This window comes from Choristoneura fumiferana, chromosome 26, assembly GCF_025370935.1.
Source record: "Choristoneura fumiferana chromosome 26, NRCan_CFum_1, whole genome shotgun sequence".
Lineage (NCBI taxonomy): Eukaryota > Metazoa > Arthropoda > Insecta > Lepidoptera > Tortricidae > Choristoneura > Choristoneura fumiferana.
In genome coordinates, this window is record NC_133497.1 from 18,051 (window position 1) to 39,781 (window position 21,731).

General features: G+C 35.9%; 1 protein-coding gene, 1 long non-coding RNA gene and 1 pseudogene across 2 annotated transcripts; 1 reads left to right on the top strand and 2 right to left on the bottom strand.

Annotated features, from left to right (window-relative positions):
- The first annotated feature begins 7,472 nt into the window (after positions 1-7,472).
- On the top strand, positions 7,473-9,991 carry LOC141442952 (uncharacterized). The gene is made up of 2 exons (XR_012452992.1): positions 7,473-8,055; positions 9,053-9,991. It is a non-coding gene; the product is annotated as an uncharacterized lncRNA (long non-coding RNA).
- Positions 8,543-11,947, bottom strand: LOC141442950 (uncharacterized). The gene is made up of 3 exons (XM_074108158.1): positions 11,554-11,947; positions 9,985-10,574; positions 8,543-9,006 (listed from the first exon to the last, which is right to left on the bottom strand). The coding sequence occupies exons 2-3, from the start codon at positions 10,160-10,162 to the stop codon at positions 8,732-8,734; spliced, it is 453 nt and encodes a 150-aa protein (XP_073964259.1). The 5' UTR covers positions 10,163-10,574; positions 11,554-11,947; the 3' UTR covers positions 8,543-8,731.
- Positions 11,948-12,961: 1,014 nt separating this feature from the next.
- LOC141442951 (uncharacterized) lies at positions 12,962-13,723 on the bottom strand (annotated as a pseudogene).
- Between the last annotated feature and the right edge of the window lie 8,008 nt (positions 13,724-21,731).

The following is a 21,731-nucleotide window of genomic DNA, read 5'->3' on the forward strand; positions in this document are numbered from 1 at the left end:
CCAATACCAACCGGAACCAAATCAGAACAGACACAACAGCAATAACAAATAGAAAACATATTTGCACCCCAAGCCGGTTGGTCACCGTGGGGGAAGAAGACCACAACCCTCCATCGAACAAATACAAAGAAAACAAACTAGACACATTAAAAAACACAAGAGAACAGCACTCTGCAACAATTGAACGTCAACAGCATGATAAAAACAACATAGAACCAAAACAAAAAGCTACCATCGAGCCACCAATCAGCAAACAAAAACAGACAAGAGTATATATTGCCACGCTAAATGTGCTAACTCTGCGATCAGAAGAGAACCTATCCGAATTGACACATGCATTACAAAATATCAACTGGGATATCCTTGGTCTGAGCGAGGTGAGAAGATTGGGAGAAAACATCTCTGAGCACCCAAACCACATACTCTACTACATAGGAGAGACCCCGGGCAAGCATGGAGTAGGTTTTTTGGTCAAAAAGTGCCTAGCAAAATACGTAGATGGTTTTTGCGGCATATCAGAGCGCATTGCACTATTGAACCTAAAACTACCGGAGTACAAGGACCCATGGACCATAATCCAGATTTACTCGCCCACAGAGCAAGCAGAGACAGATATTATCAAAAAGTTTTACCAGGATCTGAACAAAACTATTCAAACATATGCTCACAAAAACTTAATAGTTATGGGAGACTTAAACGGCCAAATCGGGGAACGCCAATGGGACGAAGATGCAACTATAGGACCCTATACATATAGTACAAAAGCTAGAAGCAGAAATGGAAAAATGCTGATAGACTTTGCAATGGAAAATAACCTGAGCATACTTAATTCAATGTTTAAGAAAAAAAAAGACAGAATGTGGACATGGATATCACCCGATGGCAAATCAAAAAACCAAATTGATTTTATAATGACCAACAATTCCAAATGTTTTTTAGACATGAATGTCATCAGCAACTTAAACTTCAACACCAACCACCGTATGGTACGCGCCGAATTAAGGTCATCTCAACCCAAGAATCCGAGACCAATAGTAAATCCAGAGAATAAAAAACCTATTAACCACCTAGTAGACCAAATATCTTACTCACTAAACTCGATACTCAAAGAATACAACAGAGAAACAAAAGATGCCGACATACAAGAGAAATACAACTGGCTGGAAAGAGCAATCATAAGCGCTACTAAACAATGTAGCAATAATAAAGAAGACTCAAATAAATGGATGACAACTAAAACTAGATCCCTCCTCGAACAAAGAGCAACTTTAATAAACTCGAAAACTTCAAAAAATAACCGAACACAAATAGCAAATATCAGCAAAGAAATTAGAGAAAACATAAGGAAAGATAGGAGGCAACACAGAATGGAAACCATAGAAAGACATATTAAACAGACAGGAGGAATAAAGAAGGCATACAAAGAACTGACAAACAAAAAAGAGTGGATTGTAAAGATGGAAAACCGGCGTGGGACTAAGAAAAGTGGTAGGCAAGAAATACTCAAGATTGCCACAGCATTCTACACCGAATTATATGGAAATAACACAATCGAAAAAGAAATAGATATATCAGAGAACACAACGGTACCTCACATCATGCAAGAAGAAGTCGAGAAAGCCATTGATACCCAAAGAAAAGATAAAGCTCCTGGACCAGACGGCATAAGCAACGAAATACTGAAACAAACAAAACCAGCAATTGTACCTATACTTGCAGATATTTTCAACACAGTTATCACCACAGAAACCATCCCAAAACAATGGACCCAATCCAACATAATCCTTCTGTTCAAGAAAGGAAACTATTGCGATATCAGGAACTACCGACCCATCAGTCTAATGTCCAATATATACAAGATTTTTGCAAAAATTATACTAAAACGAATAGAGAGAAAATTGGACGAACAACAGCCGATAGAACAGGCCGGTTTTCGCAAAGACTTTTCAGTGTTAGACCACATCCATACAGTAAGACAAGTTATACAAAAATATGCCGAATATCAGCTTACGCTACAGTACTACTACTATATATACTACGACTACATGAAATGGCAAATTCAGGAGTTGTCAAAGACCGTATTATAATTTAGTATGTATGTTATCTAAGAAAACATTCCATACAGAGGCTTGGTGTATTTGGACAATCCGGACAGTAACATAAAATATTTTTACGTTTATGTGTGGAATCCCAACAGTGTTTGCACCGTCATCGTTTGGTAATGCCGTTGAGGTCTTTAGGCAAATGATTAGGGAGGTGAATATATAGTATGGCTGACGCTAACTGTTGGATGTGGTAGTTAGTATTAGCAGAAATTACTGACCGCCTAAATTTGTGATAAGCTATTTTTATATTTTTATATCATAGCCCAGGGCCCATTACGTATATATATTATATCCCTCTTGTTCTGAGAGGAGGGCTGTGCCCAGCAGTGGGACGCATATAGGCTGGGATGATGATATTTTTATATTGAACAAAAAGTAGGCATTTAAAACCATCATTTGCAAAATATGTATGCCTACCTTTTTATACCACCGCACCGTCTTGTGCTCACAACTTCACAAGTTTAATACGATAGCATTTGGTCATGTCTATCAACACCACTCGTGAAATTATTGTATTCCACCACAATTTCAGGTTTTAATATCATTTGACCCCTTTTTTTGTTACGGGTTTTCGTTCGACCAGCTGCCCCAATAATATCAACCTGTTGGGATTGCCGATGAACCAAGGTGCAAAGTTGGTTGGGACAACTAGATCACCTCGCTAGCTGCCACATTTATTTACAGAGGACCTGACACGCAAACTGGTTGGGCAGCTATATCACTCCCCAATTTCTCAACCTGTATTTTGACATTAATAGCAGTCTCCAATTAGAATTGAGGGCTCTGAATGGGCTCTGCTTCTAATCTATCAATGATTAGCTTTATAATTTAATAAACCACCTACTATAGATTATCTCTCCAATTTAAAAATTAATTGGACAGTTCATAGGTACTCGTATTTCCGTCAATCGATCCTTAAATGCCCTTTATAACGGTTAAATTTATTAATGAGACCGAATTTTTGTTGAAAAGCTAGAACTCTCATCCGAAATCTATCTGCATCCATTTTCCAGGTCCCCGATCGAGATTCTTCACGATTAGGTACAGTAAAATAGAGGACATTTGCTAAAAGTTCATCATTTCATTGATCAACGTCAGGACACCTTAAGGTTTCTTTTTTCATTGTGCTGTTTCTAGTTTGATTATTTGTTAAAAAGAAGGGAATTAATGTTATAAAATACCTTTATTTAAACACCATTTTCTTAAACAAGTCACATTTTTAAGTGCGCAAATACTTGGATGGTATATACAATTAAACACATCACTGGCCGTTCCAAATTCTTCATATAAACTTAAATTATTTTATTTCTAAGTTAACAACATCATTATGGCCTAAAATACTTTTCACCCAATTGGCTTTTTCTGCACCTTTATAATAAACTATTTTGTTGGCTAAAAAATCTTGGACATACATCAAGTAATTGGCATATGGTACAAAACCTTAGTTCCAGCAAATTTTTCGATTTTTCTCTATCCACCTTACTTGTTTACGCTCAAAAGGTGAAAGATTATGTATTTTAAAAGGTGGTAAAATCAGAAGATGCTGTAGTTGATCATTATAAACTATAGAAATCTCTTTCACAATAAATTTCTTATCAACAGTTTTAAATCCTTGAACATCGACAAGAGCTATTGACTTCATGTTGTCTGCCTAACTATGTTGCTCTAAGGTCGATACTCGAACAACCGATCGCTCAAAACCAGCTTGGCGGATTGCAGTGAGGGCCATCTGTGACCGATGAGCTGGAGCGTTATCATGATGGAAACGCACCCCAGCACGCAATTTTCCTCGACGTTTTTCTTTAATTGCTTGCCGGACTTTTGGGATCAATTCGGTGTAATAGGCACCAGTAATGGTTTGTCCTTTTTGTAGATAATCAATAAACAGGATTCCTTCTGTATCCCAGAAAACCGAGGCCATTACTTTACCCGCCGTTGGAAATACTCGGAATTTCTTTATTGGAGGGGAAAATGGAAATTTCCAGGACATGCTTTGCTTCTTCGTTTCAGGATCAAAGTGGTAAACCCATGTTTCATCCATAGTTACGAAACGGCGGTAAAAAGTTTCCGGGTCAGGCTTGATTATTTCAAGATTACGCTCTGAAACCCCCACACGTAACTCTGTTTGCCTGAGTTAAAATTCGCGGAACCCATCTTGCTGACACTTTTCTAAAACCCAAAACATCCGTTAATATTGAACGTACACTACCAAATGAAATCTTAGGGCGTAAGGAGGCGATCGAGGAGACGAGTGAGACTCACGGGTGCTGTGTAAATACTGCCTTTATTGTATATGCTTAGGACTATTATATACTATACATAATGGGAGTGTGAGTGTAGCGCAGCTCACACTACACCTCCCCCGTTGAAAAAAAAGAAAAAAAGAAAAAATTAAAATATACATATTTTTTTTAGAAAATACACGAAAAAAATTATTTGATGAAGTTATAAGTATTAAATTTGTCACCAAAAATACGATTAAGTACCTGCTTAATTCTAATTTTTGCACGCTTTGTTGACGAGATTAAACTAAGGTATAAAATGTACATAAATATAATAAAAAAAAACATTATAAAAAAATTAACGGGCTTGTTTGCTGTAATCTGATTTTGACAACTTATCAGTCTCAATTGAATATTCATGATCCTATTGATCTTATTCTCATTGCCTATGTTACATACTGTTGGTTCTGTTAGTACTGGGCTCTCTAATTACATATATTTCGCCTTTTAATAATATAAATAATTATAAAAAAAAAAAACAATTTCTTACAGTGGCATGTAACTTTTCTGCTTATTTTAACTTTTTAGGTAGGAACTTACATTTTCAAGATCTTTTCTTACGTCATAATTCTCTTCATAACCATTATAGGTACTTTTTACTTGTCTATCATATTGCAGTGTGCAACTTTGGCAACACTTAGCGCAATGCAACTTGTGTCATTGCTTGCAAGGTACACAGCACATTTACATTTGGTGGTCGGCCGACCTTTACTTATTATCATTATTTATTTGTTCAGGATACAAGGATTATTTTATTCATTTTTCGTGCGCGCACATTCATAAAAACCATTTATTTATCATCATACATTCAGGTAGTTCTTTTAACACTTCCTTACTTCAATAATCATACCTTGTGCCCAAGTCTCTTCACGATTGATGCTCGACCGAATCATGATCAGAGGACAAGGGTTTCCTACCTGCCTTGTATCCTGGTGTACCTTGCTATTAAACTTACCCTAACTCAAAAACAAAACCATTCAAAATCTCTTACAAATACTCATACAATTTGAAAACTTCAGCTAGTAAGAATTCCAATAACTTTTACGTGTTTGTGACACTTCTATATAAATAAAAGGCACTTTATACGTTTTTTACTATATTAAATCAAACACGGGTTCATATGCTTACAATGTTCTTGACAGAAGAGGAAGATGTTGCCAGGCAACAAAACTAATTATGTTTTATACATAAATTGGGGCGGCCAAAGAAACCGCAAAGAAGTAACAGTGAATTGGTTACCCTAAAGTATTAAACCTTATTACTTGTTATACATAATGACTTAGCATTAAATGGAAATTTTAAAATTTAACGACTTTCATTTAAAGCTCTACATTATTGGGAACAAAAATCTATTTAACAGAAACGAATCTATTCAAAAGAGAAACTTATACCTAATCTATCAGTCTTCAGTGGGTAAAACGACAATCTTTGAAACTGCACGAGAATGCAGTTTTTTGCCCGAGGTTTGGACCTCTACTACTCTAACCTTGTTGTCATTACCATAGAAAACCTTAGTAATTCTCCCCAAAGGCCATGACAAAGGGGGAGTGTTAATCGCCTTTGGTAACACCACCATACCTATTTTTAAATTGGGAAATTCCTTTTGCCACTTGGTTCTCTGGTACATAGATATTGCTTTGACCAAGCGTTCCAAAAGTGTTGCCGTACTTGCTCGCAACTCCTCCAAAACCGTAGCCTGGATGCAGGCACCGCGGTCAGGTCTGGTTGAGGCACTGACGTCATAGACGTCCCGATTATGAAATGGCCCGGAGTTAGATACGAGAAGTCTGAGAGGTCTTGGGAGAGAGGGGTCAGCGGGCGTGAGTTCAGAATGGCCTCTATTTCTGTGATTAATAGTTAATAGTTTATTTATTAAATCAATACATCATTACATTATAATTTACATAAATGTCAGTTATAAGAATTTGTATTGAAATCGTCAAAGGTAATATGATTAGTAATAATTATAAAAAATAAAATTCTAAGCATGTCATGTGAATGTAAAGGTAAAGTTCCGACCAAAGCGACACTGACGCCGCGTCAGTGCGTTAGTAAACGCTGCGGCTCCGTCGCAGCGTCTCTGACGCTCTGTTGAATTCCGAAGGCGGCGACAGTAGCACTGCGGCCTCCAGTCAATTTGCGACCAGTGACCTAACAGTCGAATTTTCTTGCGTTTACTGCGTACATACGGTGAAACGATTATGAATCAAGCTATTGTGAAAGATTTGCAAAAAATATTTGAAAAAGAGGAAGAAGATGATGATCTGTTGCTTTTGTATTTACTGAGAACTAGAGATCGAACTGACCCGATTTATGAAACCCGCAGCGATCAGGGTCTTTATAAAATCTTAATACAAGAACATTTAAATTATAATGATGATAAATTTCGAGAATATTGTCGTTTTAACAAAAGACAATTTAATTTCATTTTGTCTCTAGTTTATGAAGAATTGACACCAAAAACTACAAGAAATTGTATAGGTCCTGAAGAGAAACTATTTTTAACACTGAGGTAAGTTGTTTATTCTTTATTAAGAAAATTTAAACTTAAAATCTATAGAAGCTAATCGTATGTTCTTCTGTCATCTTCTGTAAGATCCATAATACGTATTAAGCTTAAGTCCGTAGCTTCAGGTTCAAATTTCATTTGTGATGCTTGTGATATAGGCGAGTACGCTCTGAAGTTATATGTGGACAGCGTATTTTGATTTGTATGCGGAACGGCATCGGCTGATAGTTCGGGCGAATTAAGTTGAATAGCAGGTGTAGATGCTTCAACGTTCAACGATTCATACTTCACGAGAACGTCAAAAATTTCTTTTTTTGCTTTTATTTTCAAACTGGACGGTAATTTTTAATGTAGTCTGAAAACATGGCTAGTTCTGGGTCCTCAACATTTCTATTAGCTATAGTTTGTAAAGTTTTTTGGCGCGTTTCTTCTCTTTTCTGCAGAAAAGATATGATCTCATCTTTATTTTGGCGCGTCCGTTTTCTATTGGATCTTGGAAATACTGGGTTTGGGGCCGAAAATGTTCCCGAAGTTTCATGTTCAACTATATTTCTAGTTTCTTCTGGGTTTGGGCCGAAAATGTTCCCGAAGTTTCATGTTCAACTATATTTCTAGAGTCTCCTGGTGATGATACAGAACCAAAACCTTGGTCAGAAGTTAGACTCTCTTGTGTGGAATCCGTATCTTCAATATTAGATTCTGTTGAACGTTCATTTGGCACTAAGGGTACGTTCAGATGACGGGCGTTGAACGCGCGTTGAAGGCGCGCTAAACTTTTGTTCAGTGTTCACATGATACGCGCTTGCCAGGCGTTCAACGCGCGTTGCCGCGACCGCCATGGTTCAGTCAGCAGAGTTCATTTGTCGAAGATGGACGTTGAAACTGTTTTAACTGTGATATTATACCGACGGTTGAAACGAGGCAACAGAAGACGGAGATATTGGGTTCATCCAATTTTGACAACCAGGCTGACTGAAAGCCACTACATCATCTTGTATCCTAAATTAAGGCAATACGGACCCAAATTTTTTAACTACTTCAGAATGTCCATCAAGTCATTTGATGACTTACTGGCTCTCATAAACGAGGAACTCGTAGCAGATGAAAACACTGTGCGATATACCATTTCACCAGAAGAAAAACTCATAATTACATTGAGGTAAGTTTTTTATTAATAGACATACATATATACGTATTTTTTATTAATCAACATATTTATATACGTATTTTTTATTAGTCAACATATCTATATACGTATTTTTTTATTAATCAACATATCTTTATATAGGAACTTGATATTAATGAACATATCTATAAATTAAATCAAATCAAAATTGTTTAGGAAAGATTTTTTAAAGAAAATACAATAAGTTGTTACTCGCAGAATAAATCTAACTCCGATTCGTTGCTGGTATTGGTTGGTGCTGGCGAAGGAGTGTGTGTTACTGGCGATTGAGATCCCATTGCTGTAGTATAACCGTAATGCGCTAAGTTATTTGGCACACCAGATTGCTGTGATCTAAAATCATGATATTGAAAGTCTTGATTACGCTGCTCTTGTGACAAATAATTTCTTCGTGGTGGTACAGGGTTACGATAATTTTGATTTTCAAATGTCTGATGTTGCATTCCTTGAAAGACATTTTGGTTTTGCAAGATTAAATTATAAATGCCAATTTTTGTGTGAAGCCGTTTATATTCCGGGATTTTTTTAATCTCTTTAACGAGTGACAAACAAAACAGCTTATCTTCATCGTCATCTTCTTTTGGGTGCGAAACATTTTTCTGTACTAAACTCTGCTCTAATATGCTCGCAAACCTTTCGTCAGCAGGACTTATTTTTTGTTTTTTCTTGGAGTAGATTTAGGACTCTTAAAGGCAGAACTTCCTTCTACTTCAGCAACTTCTGACGAAGCTGATTCATTTTCTGTATTGAAACTATTTTCTGTATGTTTGTCGGCTATAGATGGCTGTAGAAATTGTAGTCTATTAAAATGAATATATGATGAGGTTTTGGAAGCTCCTGATCCAGATTTAACAGTCTTCATTTTCTTGACCTCTCTCATATAATTATCTCGTAAACTCTTCCATTTCTTTTGCAGAGATGACGCTGAAAAAAGACAGATTTTAGTAATAGTTTGTGTTTTTTTTTTCAGATATTTGGCCACGGGATGTTCACTTGGGACATTAAGCTACGATTATAGAATTGGCAAATCTACTGTGGCTACTATTATACCACATGTATGTGAAACTATTTGGAGAAAATTGAAACCCATTGTTATGAGTGAACCAACGAAAGAAAAATGGTATGAAATATCGGAGATATTTGAAAAGCACTCAAAGTTTCCCAATTGTTTGGGAGCCTTGGACGGAAAACATATACGGTTAATACAGCCTGAACACACGGGTTCCATGTATTATAACTATAAACATTTTTTTCGCTAGTTTTAATGGCGCTAGCGGATGCAAACTATTGTTTTGTATGGGTTGACATTGGTGCGTACGGTAAAAATAGTGACTCGGGTATATTCAAGAATTCTTCATTGTACAAAAAGCTGACTGAAAGGTCATTAGACCTGCCTGATCCAAAGACATTGTTAATAAAAAATAGACCGACAGTGTTGCCATATGTGATAGTGGCTGATGAAGCTTTTGGTATGATGGAGAATTTAATGCGGCCCTACGGCGGAAGGTCACTAACCTATGCTAAAAAAATATTTAATAATCGTTTGACATTAGCACGCCGCTATGTTGAATGTACTTTTGGCATAATGTGCAATAAATGGCGTATTTTACATAGGCCATTAGATGTTAACATGTGTTTTGCAGAAAAGATTGTAAAAGCTATATGTACACTTCATAACTATGTTAGAATGAGGGATGGCTACAATTTTGACGATACACTGTATACTCCACAACTGGAAAATCTAGCCTCACATTATACTGGGCGTGCTGTGCGACAGGCGGATAATGTTCGAGAAAATTTAACTAAATATTTCATTAACGAAGGAAAACTTGATTGGCTGGATCACAACATTTAATTTGTAATACAAACTGATTGTAAATGTAAATAAATATATGTACTCACATAATAATTTCTTCTTTTCTTCACTGTCATCTCCTTCACAGAATATGAGGACGAGTTCTTCCCAAGCCCGTCTCTTTAAATTCCTATCAGAATAATTGCTACTTGTCATGTCCCATATCGCAGGACGTTTCTCTATTTCGTCTATAAATAATTCTGTGTTAAAAGCTTCGGTTTCCATTTCGGACGACTTCTTGACGACCCGATGAACCCTAAAATACGTCCATCCGCGTCGAAAGCGCGCGCTCAACTGAACGGAAATATGGAAAACCAATGATCTCAAAGCGCGCGTTGACGCGCGCTGACAACAGTCGGCGCTAGTGCAGCGTTCAACGCGCGTATTAATAAAACGCGCGTTAGCATGTGTACGGCCCTGAATAGTTGTTATGTAGTTGTAAACGCACGTTATCAAAACGCGCGTTCAACGCCCGTCATCTGAACGTACCCTAACTGTAGAAACGTAAGCAGGCGATCATAGGTTCCAAACTTAGATCTACGATTTGGCGCTGCGGACCCAGTTCCAGACTTGCTCTTTTGTTTCTGGCGAAAATATGTGTCCTTTATGTTTTTCCACCTTTTTTTACAGTTATCACCTGCAAATAATAAAAAATAACATGAAACTAAAATAACGTCTCAATTTTAGGTTCATCGCGACCGGAGAGAGTTTTGCGTCGCTGTCATTTGTATACCGAATATCGAAATCTTATATATCAAGAGTAATAAGAGACGTTTTGAAAGTATTAAAACAAAAGCTTATGCCAATAGCGATGCCACCTCCTACAAAAAATGATTTTAAAAGAATAGAAAAAGATTTTTGGGAAAAATGGAATATGCCAAACTGCATATCTAGCATAGATGGAAAGCATGTTCGCATCAGAGCTCCACCTAATAGTGGTTCTCTTTATTTTAACTACAAGGACTATTTTTCTATTGTTATGTTGGCTTTAGTGGACGCTAACTATAAGTTTGTGGCTGTAGACGTTGGGTCATATGGCAAAGAAGGCGATAGTAATATATTCAGAAAGTCGACAATAGGAAAAAAAATCGCTAACAATGACTTTAATATTCCGGAAGCAAAACGTCTCCCGCAATCGAATGTCAGTTTGCCACATTTTATAATAGGAGATGAGGCTTTTCCTCTCAGCACATACATGATGAAACCGTTTTCAAGAAGAACCGGACTTGATCACCAAAAGGAGATTTTTAACTACAGATTGTGTCGTGCGCGTCGTGTAGCGGAAAATGCCTTTGGACTGCTGAGTCAAGTATTCCGAGTATTTTATACTCCTATAGCAGTTCTACCGAGTACTTGCACTGATTTAATTCTAGTTGCATGTTGTTTACACAATCTGTTAAGAGATGCGTATTTAGAAGAAAATAGCCGACCACATTACGTCCGCGATGAAAACGAGAATCCTACAGATAATATGATACCTCTGACCCGTACAAGGGGACAAGCAAATGATGGCATACATATCAGAGAACAATTAAAACTCTATTTTAACTCAGAAATCGGTCAAGTAGCCTGGCAACAAAACTATTATTAAATAAAAACCATCTAAAAATACTCGCCTTTTTTATTTAACACCCTCCCAATTTCATCCCAAACTCTGTCCTTTTTTTTCGAATTTTTGTACTCTTCAACACTTAAATCAAACAATAGTGGATGTTTAGACACTAAATCTATAAGCAGCTCATCATCTTCTTCGGTAAAAGCCTCCATTTTCAAAGTTATTGCACCATAACCTAAAAATTTTCACGTCATACCGCCGCATATCAGCCGCATATTTACATAGTCGCACTCGAGAACAGTGAAAACTGGTCGGAATATGTGGTAGTGACTATATAAAGTAACTCGTTTTGATTGACCTTCAAAACTCAGTGAAGTTGAAAATATCTTAACATTATTATTAATCACAGCATTATTAACAATCATCAAAAACAAACACAATTAACAAGTCGAGTAATCTTAATGATGCTTTACTTAAATATTATCTTTATAAATTCTCAAAATTACAATATAATTTACTTAGATGGGCTTATCTTTGCATTATTACATTGATAAACACTAATATTATTTCTTTATTTAAGTATTTTTTATAAAAGCTGGCTGCACTATGCCAAAAAACATAGTAAATACATGAAAAAAAAATACTACATACACAACATGGCTAGATGTTATATTAGGTAAATATAACGTTGGTACGGCGTGGGGTTTTAAACGTCGCCATTTTTTATTTAAATTGGGCAAAAAAGAGTCCTCGTCGAAATGCCGCGAACATATTCGATTATACTTCTTAGGGGTCCAGTTAGTTCGGTTTATGCAGCAGCTCCATATTTTTCTGACGTTATCGTCATTAGGAAATCTGCAACAGGATTAAAAAAAATATCGACAACCATTTTTACATCACTAGTAACCTACAAGTCATACAATTTTATTTTTCAGAAAAGACTTAAAATAAAGCTAATGCGTGTATTATTTTAGACAGACATACGGCACTATTTTTTCTGACTATCTATCACTTTTTTATTTCCAGTATTGAAAAATAAATCTCATACTTACCGGTGATACGTTATGAATTCATTTTCATTTTTTTTTGTTGAGCTTTTACATCCTTCTACAATACAAAACATTTTAATTAGTACGGTTTATTTTTTTTCACATAAAATTTTCCACTATAAGGTATATGCCAAATAAACCAAATTTTGATTAGATGCAAAGAATTTCAAACCGCATTGATTTAAATTTGGAAAATATTAAAATATGCTCATTTTTTTTTTTGTAATTTTATGGCCTGCTCTGCTTGCTAGATAATAATCATCTTTGGTAACAAACAAGATCAACAAGTCGAGTAACAATAATGTCGCTCTACCTAAAAATTATCTTGTATAGATAATCAGCAAAAATCACAGCCTGATTTGACTTAGACGAATTATCATAAATCAGAAACAAAGCTAAAAAAATACTAATCCTAATATTTAACCATAAAATCACAAAAATCACAGCATAATTTAGTTTGATAATAATCATCAATAACAAACAAAATTGAGAATGGAAATTTAGATAAAAATGTTATTCAGATCAGCCAGTTATACCGCTGCTTCCGTCACTAGGTTTGCGACGTGTTCGGAAATAAATCGGTAGTAAAAGTTAAATTATCAATTTCAAGCACCTTTTGTTTTTCAATTTCAATCAAATATTCCATAATTTTAGTTCTAAATACTAATTTTTGATAGGTGTCAAATTTTTTTATTGTAGGCATTATTGAGGTAAAAAAAGCCATATCTTCGTCGTTTTCTTCATTTCTTCTTTGGACTGATTTCAATAACTCTTTTTCAAAAGGAGTAGGAGAATTTGATTTGCGTGGGCGTTTTGATGTTCTGATATTGCCATCTTGACTGGATGGACCAGGTATTGGTATTTAGGCGTCTTGACTGGATGTTCCAGGTATTGGTATTTCGGCGTCTTGACTGGATGTTCCAGGTGTTGCTATTTCGGTGCCTTGAATATAACTATCAGATAACACGCTGATGTTTGATGCATTTTCATCTTCACCCAGAGATTCTTGGCTTTCATTTCTAGAGTTACATTCTAAAAAGTCATCATATTGTAATAGGCATACGATTTTGTTTTTTTGGCACATGATCTTGATTTTAATTTTTTGTTACTAGCTTTCAGTTTTTGGTAACAATCCCTTGCTGATTTCCACCGTGCTTGTATTTTTTTTTCTGAAACAAGATACAAAGTATTTTATTTTTTATTTTTCAGGTATTTAACGACTGGTCATACTTTTGTGGAGTTGCACTTGACCTTTCAAATGGGAGAAACTACTATAAGAAATATTGTGCATGAATTCTGCAGAATTGTATGGCTTCAACTGAAAGCAGAATGTTTACCAGAATTCACGTCTACACTATGGGAAGGAATAGCATCGGGCTTTCAGATTAACGCCAATTTTCCAAACTGCTTGGGCCCGGTAGACGGGAAACATGTGCGGATTAGAGATGGGCCGAATATTCGTTTTATATTCGGTATTCGGCATATTCGGCAGCTTTACCGAATATTCATATTCGGCCGAATATTCGGCTGAATCACCTAATATTCGGCAAAGTGATACTCAAAGTTTTTACTGGTATTGACCCGTGTATTATCATGATTTGAGTGTACAGTGTAATGAGGTAAGTATTTTAGAGTATAGCTTTCTGTTTTTGTCGTCACTGAAGCTTTATTTTGAATTAAAATAGGTTGGTAAAAAGATAATAACTTAATGCAAAATATAGGTATCTTATCTAGCTGTTTTGGGATTAGGCTGCTGTGTAAACTCTTTAGAATAATACATATATACAGGCCTTAATTGAAGGAAAATAAACAAGATATTTATTTCGATCAGTCTTTATTGTGTTTAATTATTTAAGATTAATTCAAAATGTCATTAATTACTTAAGTAATATAATAATAGAGGAACATTATTCCTAAAAAATCACAATTCACATCTTCATTTACTTATATATCTATAAACAGAAAGAAAGAATATAGTTCTTAAACGATCTTGAAAACTACAATAAAAAGAAACGTAAACACAAATGTTTTGTTACACAATTAGAAAATAAGCCTGGTGTGATTTAGTATTTAAAATTCACAAGTGGCAGGTTGTGGTGTAAAAAAACAAGATGCTCAGCTTTATTTGGCAATAGTTTGTTCCGTTTTTGCTCATAAACGTTGCCTGCTTCGGAAAACAAACGTTCACTGTAAACCGAGCTTCCTGGAGCTGAAAGAAAAATTTTAGCCATGTTGCTCATAAGAGGAAATCGGAATTTATTTTTGGACCACCACTTGTAAGGGCACATATCCCGTGACAGCAAGCTATCTGCAATGTATCTGTCTAATTCGATAGCTATCGGGCTTTTTGGTTCTTCGATCTCAGGCTGCTTTGTCGATGCTAATTCTTCATAGCACGTCCAGAGGGCTTTATGAGTATCTTCCTGTGATTGAAGACCACTGTACGGTAACGGAGCTGGCGGTTCACTTTCATTTTCACTGTTACTCGTGCTATCCATATCTGCGCTTCTTCTAACGTATTCAGCAAGGAATTGGCGTCTCACCCATGGAACTTTTTCTGGAGTGAAAAAATTCATCTTGTACCTTGGGTCGAGCAGTGTAGCAATAGTGTAATTCTTTTCATCTTCAAACTGGCTGACACGCCTTTCCAATCCTTCTTTTAGTGCCATTCGCGAGGAATCCACGTCGCTGCATGTTCTTTGCACTTCTTCTTTGATTAGAAACTTTTGCAAGATTTTTGTATGTGGGATCACCTCTGAAATGCAAGAGTATGTAGAGCTTACCTTTTTGGTAATCTCTTCAAAGGGCTGCAATAGTACCAAACAATGTTGCAGTAACGTCCACTGTCTTTCTGACAGGTTTTGTATATTAATGGAGCCACTGTTGTCAGAAATGTACAAGCTGATAGCTCGTTTTTGTTCCTCAAGACGTGCGCACATGTAATATTTACTGTTCCACCTTGTAATAACATCTTGAACAAGTTTGTGTTTAGGCAAATTTAGCTCTTCTTGAATTCTGCTGAATTTTTCTTGTGCTTGAGCTGAGTGATTAAAATGTGAGACTATTTTTCGTCCTTGGGCGATGGCTTCGTCAACTTCCGGTTGAACTTGTAAGGCTTGATGGATGACGCGTTGTAAAATATGTAGAAAACACTTCTGACCGTTAAAAAGGCTGTCTCTAACAGCTTTCACGATGTTACTTCCACTGTCTGTCAATATAATATGGATCTTTAACATTATTTGCCAGACGTCTGCTATTTCCACAAATTGTGTGCGTATGTTATCGGCATTGTGTTGGCCAGAAAATGACTTCATTTGAAGCACTCTGTGCTGAAGTGTGAATTCGTCATCTAACCAATGGATAGTGAAGCTCAAGAAGGAAAACAAATTATTTAAGTTTGTCCACATGTCCGATGTAACCGATACGGTGTTGGTCTTAGACAGCTCATCTTGAATAGTCTTTTTCAATTGTTCATAAAGTTGTGGAATGACAGTTTCACCTACGTGTTTTCGGCTCGGCATTTAGTATTTAGGTTTTACTAACTGCATAAGACGATTAAAGCCTTTATCTTCAACAACGGAAATTGGTTGGTTGTCTACAGCAATCATTTCCGCTATTGATTTCGTAATCGGAACCGATCTTGTGTCGTCTATTTTCCATTTAGATACAAATGAATCTTCTAGTTTGGATTGAGTAATAGTAAAAGTTTTAGAATTTGAGGGTTGGGTACCACTGGTTGACGGTTGGACATCTTGTGCTGCGACAGGCTCCTGCTGCCTCGCCTCGTCATTTGGAGTATTTGAGCTTACCCGACACACAGCTCTTTCAAGGTTAGTATATTCCATAGTGTGTTTCAATTTCAAGTGGTTGCTCAAAGCTGAGGACGAACCCTTTCGGCCACTGCCTCCCCGTGAAATCATTTTATCGCAAATTGTACATTTCACTTTGCTGCGGTCTTCTTCACTCTCCCGATAATAAGTCCATACATTTGACCTTCTGGGTCTGGCGGCTATCCGCGCGCTTAGCGTAAACAAGTTTAGACCTGTATTTGGGCGACGGAACGGAATCGAATATTCGGTTCGGTAAAACTTTTACCGAATATAATCGTAATAATCGTCAAATTTTAACCCTTTGAATGCTTTTTTGAAATTCACAGGTCACGAGTTACGTTATATAAAAGGCAATGTTTAACAAAAAACTGTATAATTATTTACTTGTATAAATTTTAATTTTAATTGTTAGTTATTAAAAGTAAAGTTATATTATTATGAGATTCAATGATCCCGCAGTCAAAAAATAAAACATGCCAATTGCCATGTCGTTTTTCAACGAACCAAAAGTACACCATACTTGACAGCACCAGCACATTAGATTGCTTTGATATTGCAAGGATTGACTGACGCCTACGGTCGACACGGTGTCCAAAGGGTTAAGGATTTTTGATTTTCTCGCTAGTGTAGGAGATAACTATTTTAGAAAAAAAAACAACTCCAATCAAGTACCTATATTTAATAATTTATTACAAAAATAATAAGAAAAACCAAAACTCATTGTTTCATTATTCTTATAAACATAAAGTGCCCTTACTTATTTATATCACTTGACTTATAAATTTAATCATTATAGAGACACATGAGTTCTTTCTTGATTTTGATAATGCTTTTCAAAAAATTAAAAGCTGAAATGTCGCCCTCCTGCAACTTGTTGAGCTCTTTTTTGTATCTTGAATTAAAAACGATATCCATTTTTTTTCTCTCATTGCCTTCAAATATATCTTGCTTCAATTTTAAAATCGCCTGTGCCATCCTTCCAAACTGTTATTGGTTCTATGGGTTTCATTGGCACAGCTTATAATTTCATTTAGTTGGCCCATCCATTGTTTTTCCATATAATTTTCAAATTTAGTCATGGCTTCCGAACGTTCATCAGGCTGTAACTGTTTAATATTTTGCCAAACTTCAGAAATATAATTTGTCGGCACTAGTGGCAGGTTGGCACACAGTTTAGTAATTGTACCTCCTGCGGGTGTATCCAAAATACCCAAGTTTTCTGCTTTTTTCCATATCGCTCGTGAAAAGTGATAATAGCATCCAGTAATGACTATGCCCGGAAATACAACCTTTAAGGCCTGAATTTGTGCTATTTCGTAGTCAGTTTTAATTTTTTTTAAATCAATCTGCAATTCGTTTTTAATTAATTGAAAAACCCTTATGTACGTGTCTTGGGTCTTGTTCGGCAACAAACAAAATATAACAGGTACTATATTAACAGAATCATTGTTGCTAGAGTTCAAATTTACATGAATCGTGTATAGTTGATAAAACAATGGTACACTTTTGAACGTTCCATCACCGTAAAAAATTAAAATATTAAATTATAAATAACAGTGATGAAGTTAAATTCCTGGGTATGACACTTGATAGGTTCTGTAGCTGGAAGCCCCAAATTAATGATTTATGCCATAAACTCCATAAGTTTGTTTTTGCTTTAAAAAGGTTACGGAGTATAGCAGTAGAATCTGCTGCTTTGACTGCCTATCATGGCTACGTCGCATCTCTTCTTCGATATGGAATTATCATCTGGGGAAACTCTACAGATATCAGCAAAATATTTCTGGCTCAAAAAAGATGTGTTCGTGCGTTAGGTGGGGTCGGCCCATGGGTCCCGTGTAGGCCACTGTTTAAAAAGCTCAACATCCTAACTCTGACAAGCATTTACATTTACGAGCATGCAAAATTTGTTAGAAGCAATCTGGGGATGTTCGATAAACCTGTACGGAATCCGATCCCACGTGAAAGAGATGTGTTTCGTATTAAGATGCCTAGTTCCAAAACAACGTTACACAAGAAGAACTGTTTTATTATGTCCGGAAAAATTTATAATAATATTCCCGTGGAGTTGAGAGCTCTGCCGTGTAAAAGGTTTCTGTTTAAACTTAAATCCTGGCTAAAGGAAAAATGTTTTTATAGTATTAAGGAATTTTTGACATAGTAACTAATGTAAAGCTGACATGAACATATTGTATCTAGTTAATGTAATTAAGAATCTAATTTTTGCATGCCTATTAATGGTGAATTATGCTGCTCTGTATTTATATTTTTTGTACTATCATCTTCATGTACCATAATTCTGGCAAATAAATAAATACTATACTATACTATACTATACTAAAAGTGTGTGTCGCTGTTAGCTAATATTTTCAATGTTTTTCGGGCCAATGGACTTGAAAATATCAATATCTTATTCCCAGCGTTACCATCATTGCATACAAGAAAATTCTGAGCAATAATATTTGGCACCTGTATTTCGCTTAAAGAACAATTCGTTTTTTGAACTTCTAAAAATTTGTTCCTGGTACGATATAAAGAATCCTTTTTTGTCTTAAAAAGGGCTGCTTCGTTTATATCTTCATCTATAAAAGTATCTGATGTATTTAATACCACATTTTCAATAATTTCTGGTACAGATCCAAACGTTTCGCACACCGCCTGCTTACATTTGTCAATTATGATTGATATTTTGTTCTTAGCATAATTTGCTACGCATACATGGTCACTTACTTTTAAAACCAGGTTTTCTCCATTCAGTTTTAAAGAAGCACTGCATTTTGTCCTGTTAGCACACCGCCAGAGCGAGGACCCGTCATTATTCGACTTGTTTTTCGTGTATGCAAAACCGTTCAGCAATAAATTATGCGAACCTTTTTTATTTTTAATAAAAACTATGTTTTCTTTAGCTTCCATTGTAAATTATTTAAATTCCAATCTACAATGTCCACAACTCGAACTGTGTAAGAATATCACCAATATCACAATGAATGACACAGAGTTTTTGTTATTTATCATAATTCATTAGTAGAATAGTGGAAGATTAAACACTTCAGTTTCAAGTGGCCAGTAAGTTTAGTGCAAAAGAGAAAATACTATGACAAAGGAGTTTGTAAATGTCGACATAGACGCATCGCTAAATGGGCAATACGGGTAATAGACCTATTGCGACATAGTCGTATCGCTAAATGGGCAATACGAGGATTAGAGCTATTGCGACATAGACGTATCGCTAAATGAGCAAAACGGGGATTAGACCTATTGCGACATAGACGTATCGCTAAATGAGCAAAACGGGAATTAGACCTATTGCGACATAGTCGTATCGCTAAATGGGCAATACGAGGATTAGAGCTATTGCGACATAGACAAAAACCTACTTAGTCGAAACGATTATTTTAAATGACATTTTGACATAACGCGCAATTGGCAGACTGCGTTTTAGGTACTCAGCGACTAAGGGGATTTCTCAGCCAAGTAATAGTCACCATTTTCTTTACTTAAGCTTTTTCGGTTACTTACGACGCTTGTCATGATTGCTTTTCTCGTGGGAAAAATGGAATCTTTGGACAGAATCGAAGAAACTTTTGCTGTTGTTGACCGTTTCGATAATGATTTCTTTGCGGAAATAGAGATTAGAAAACCCATAATTTACCTTCTTGATGTGGATCCATTGCATGATTATACAGAAAGAATTTTTCAAAATGAGGTTTCGATTTTCCAAAAGCAGTGATGCATGTGATTTTGCCAAGAGTTATTGACTCCTTGCAATCGGAGACCCAAAGAGGGCTTCCTATAAATCCACTGTGTCAGTTGCTAATTGCCTTACGTTTTTATGCCACTGGCACCTTCCAGATTGTACACGGAGACATGATGCATATTTCTCAATCGATCTGCCGTATTGTTTCTCAGGCATTGTTAGGTTAAGACGCTGTCAACACCAAAATGCCCTTGAGGATTCGGGATTTTGGCTCCGCCTACTTGCTCCCAGCGCTATTCACAAGTGAGCGGCGAGAAGCTTAACTATTTGCATTTCAGGCTTCCTATAGAGCGTAGAATAAAACAACTAATGAATTTTTTTAAACAGATTTATAGAAATTTGGATATGTAATATAAGTAGTTAAGATTTATTAGAAAAAATTACAGTATTTTTGTAGGTAGTAATGTATGATTATAATTTATAATGAATTAAAATACACAGCATTTCCTTTTTGGTTTTCTCTTTTCTGTAATAATTAATTGTGTTTCACTAAATTAAGTAGTGTTTTTTAAATATTTTTGCTCAGTTGTCATTTTGAGGTTATTTCCACGCCCTAAAAATTTTTACACGGAGTCTCTGACAATGGAGCTTTAAATCCAGGGTTCGATACTGCTCGCATAACTGAGCTACTTTTGTTTTGCTACTTAAAGGCCCCCGGACCAAGAGACAGCGATAACACGGCCATGTCTGATACACTGATTTAACTATTAAACTTTGAGGATGAATATTGTAGGGTATGCATGTATGTATATTATTAAGTGGGTAGGCTTTAAGAATAAATCATTGACTTTCCATTGCCGCAGCTTAGTTTTGTGAGTAGAATCGAACTTTGAATTTAAAGCCCCATAGTCAGAGACACCTGTATAGTATAGACAATCACTGAAAATGGCGATAAATCCTCCATTCGAAAATACCGTGATTGGCTGTTTAGGGGTTTCCAACGTAAATTAAAAGAAAACTACTTTAATCCCTGGAGATAATGAGGAGCTTTAGTCCCAATATGCACAGACTAAAGTAACATTTTAAGAGCATGAGAAGTGAAAAATGTATTAATCATCAATCATTCTTTAAAGGTCTTTGGAAGGAATCGTGTGACAGGTGAAGGATAAGGAACGGTCATCAATGAAATTAGATGATTTATGAATTAAAATCACAAATTTCAAAAATCACTATAATTTAAATATCGCGTACAAGTAGGTTTTGACTGACTACTTATGACTGACATCAATGCAACATTGTTCGGTTCATCCGCTTTGGTAGCTCCATCAGTAGACCTTTGTAGGGTGACTGATTACTACGACTTACATCAATGCAACATTATTTTGTTCGTCTGCTTGGTAACCCATCGGTAGGGCCTTTGGTAGTTGGTTCTCGTATAGGCATATTTCGCGTAAATCTGGGGTTTACTATTTCCGGTAACATACAGTCCATATAAATTTTACCAATTTCCTTCATTTTATTATCCCAAATGAATTATCCCTAGTATAAGTTCAGTTTTCAGGGCCTCGTTGTCGCTTGACCAAAACAAAACATTGTGTTTTTTTTTGTGTCACGTGCAACAGTCCCTGCACTGAAAATACCAGTTTGTTTTATTAATCTCCCA

What these genes read in the sequence shown, in the direction of transcription:
- LOC141442950 (XM_074108158.1), bottom strand. Translation starts at nt 10,162, where the DNA reads ATGGAAACCGAAGCTTTTAACACAGAATTATTTATAGACGAAATAGAG. An exon ending in AGAAAAGAAGAAATTATTAT is followed by an intron (nt 9,007 to 9,984) that starts GTGAGTACATAT and finishes GTCTTTTTTCAG; the next exon opens with CGTCATCTCTGCAAAAGAAA.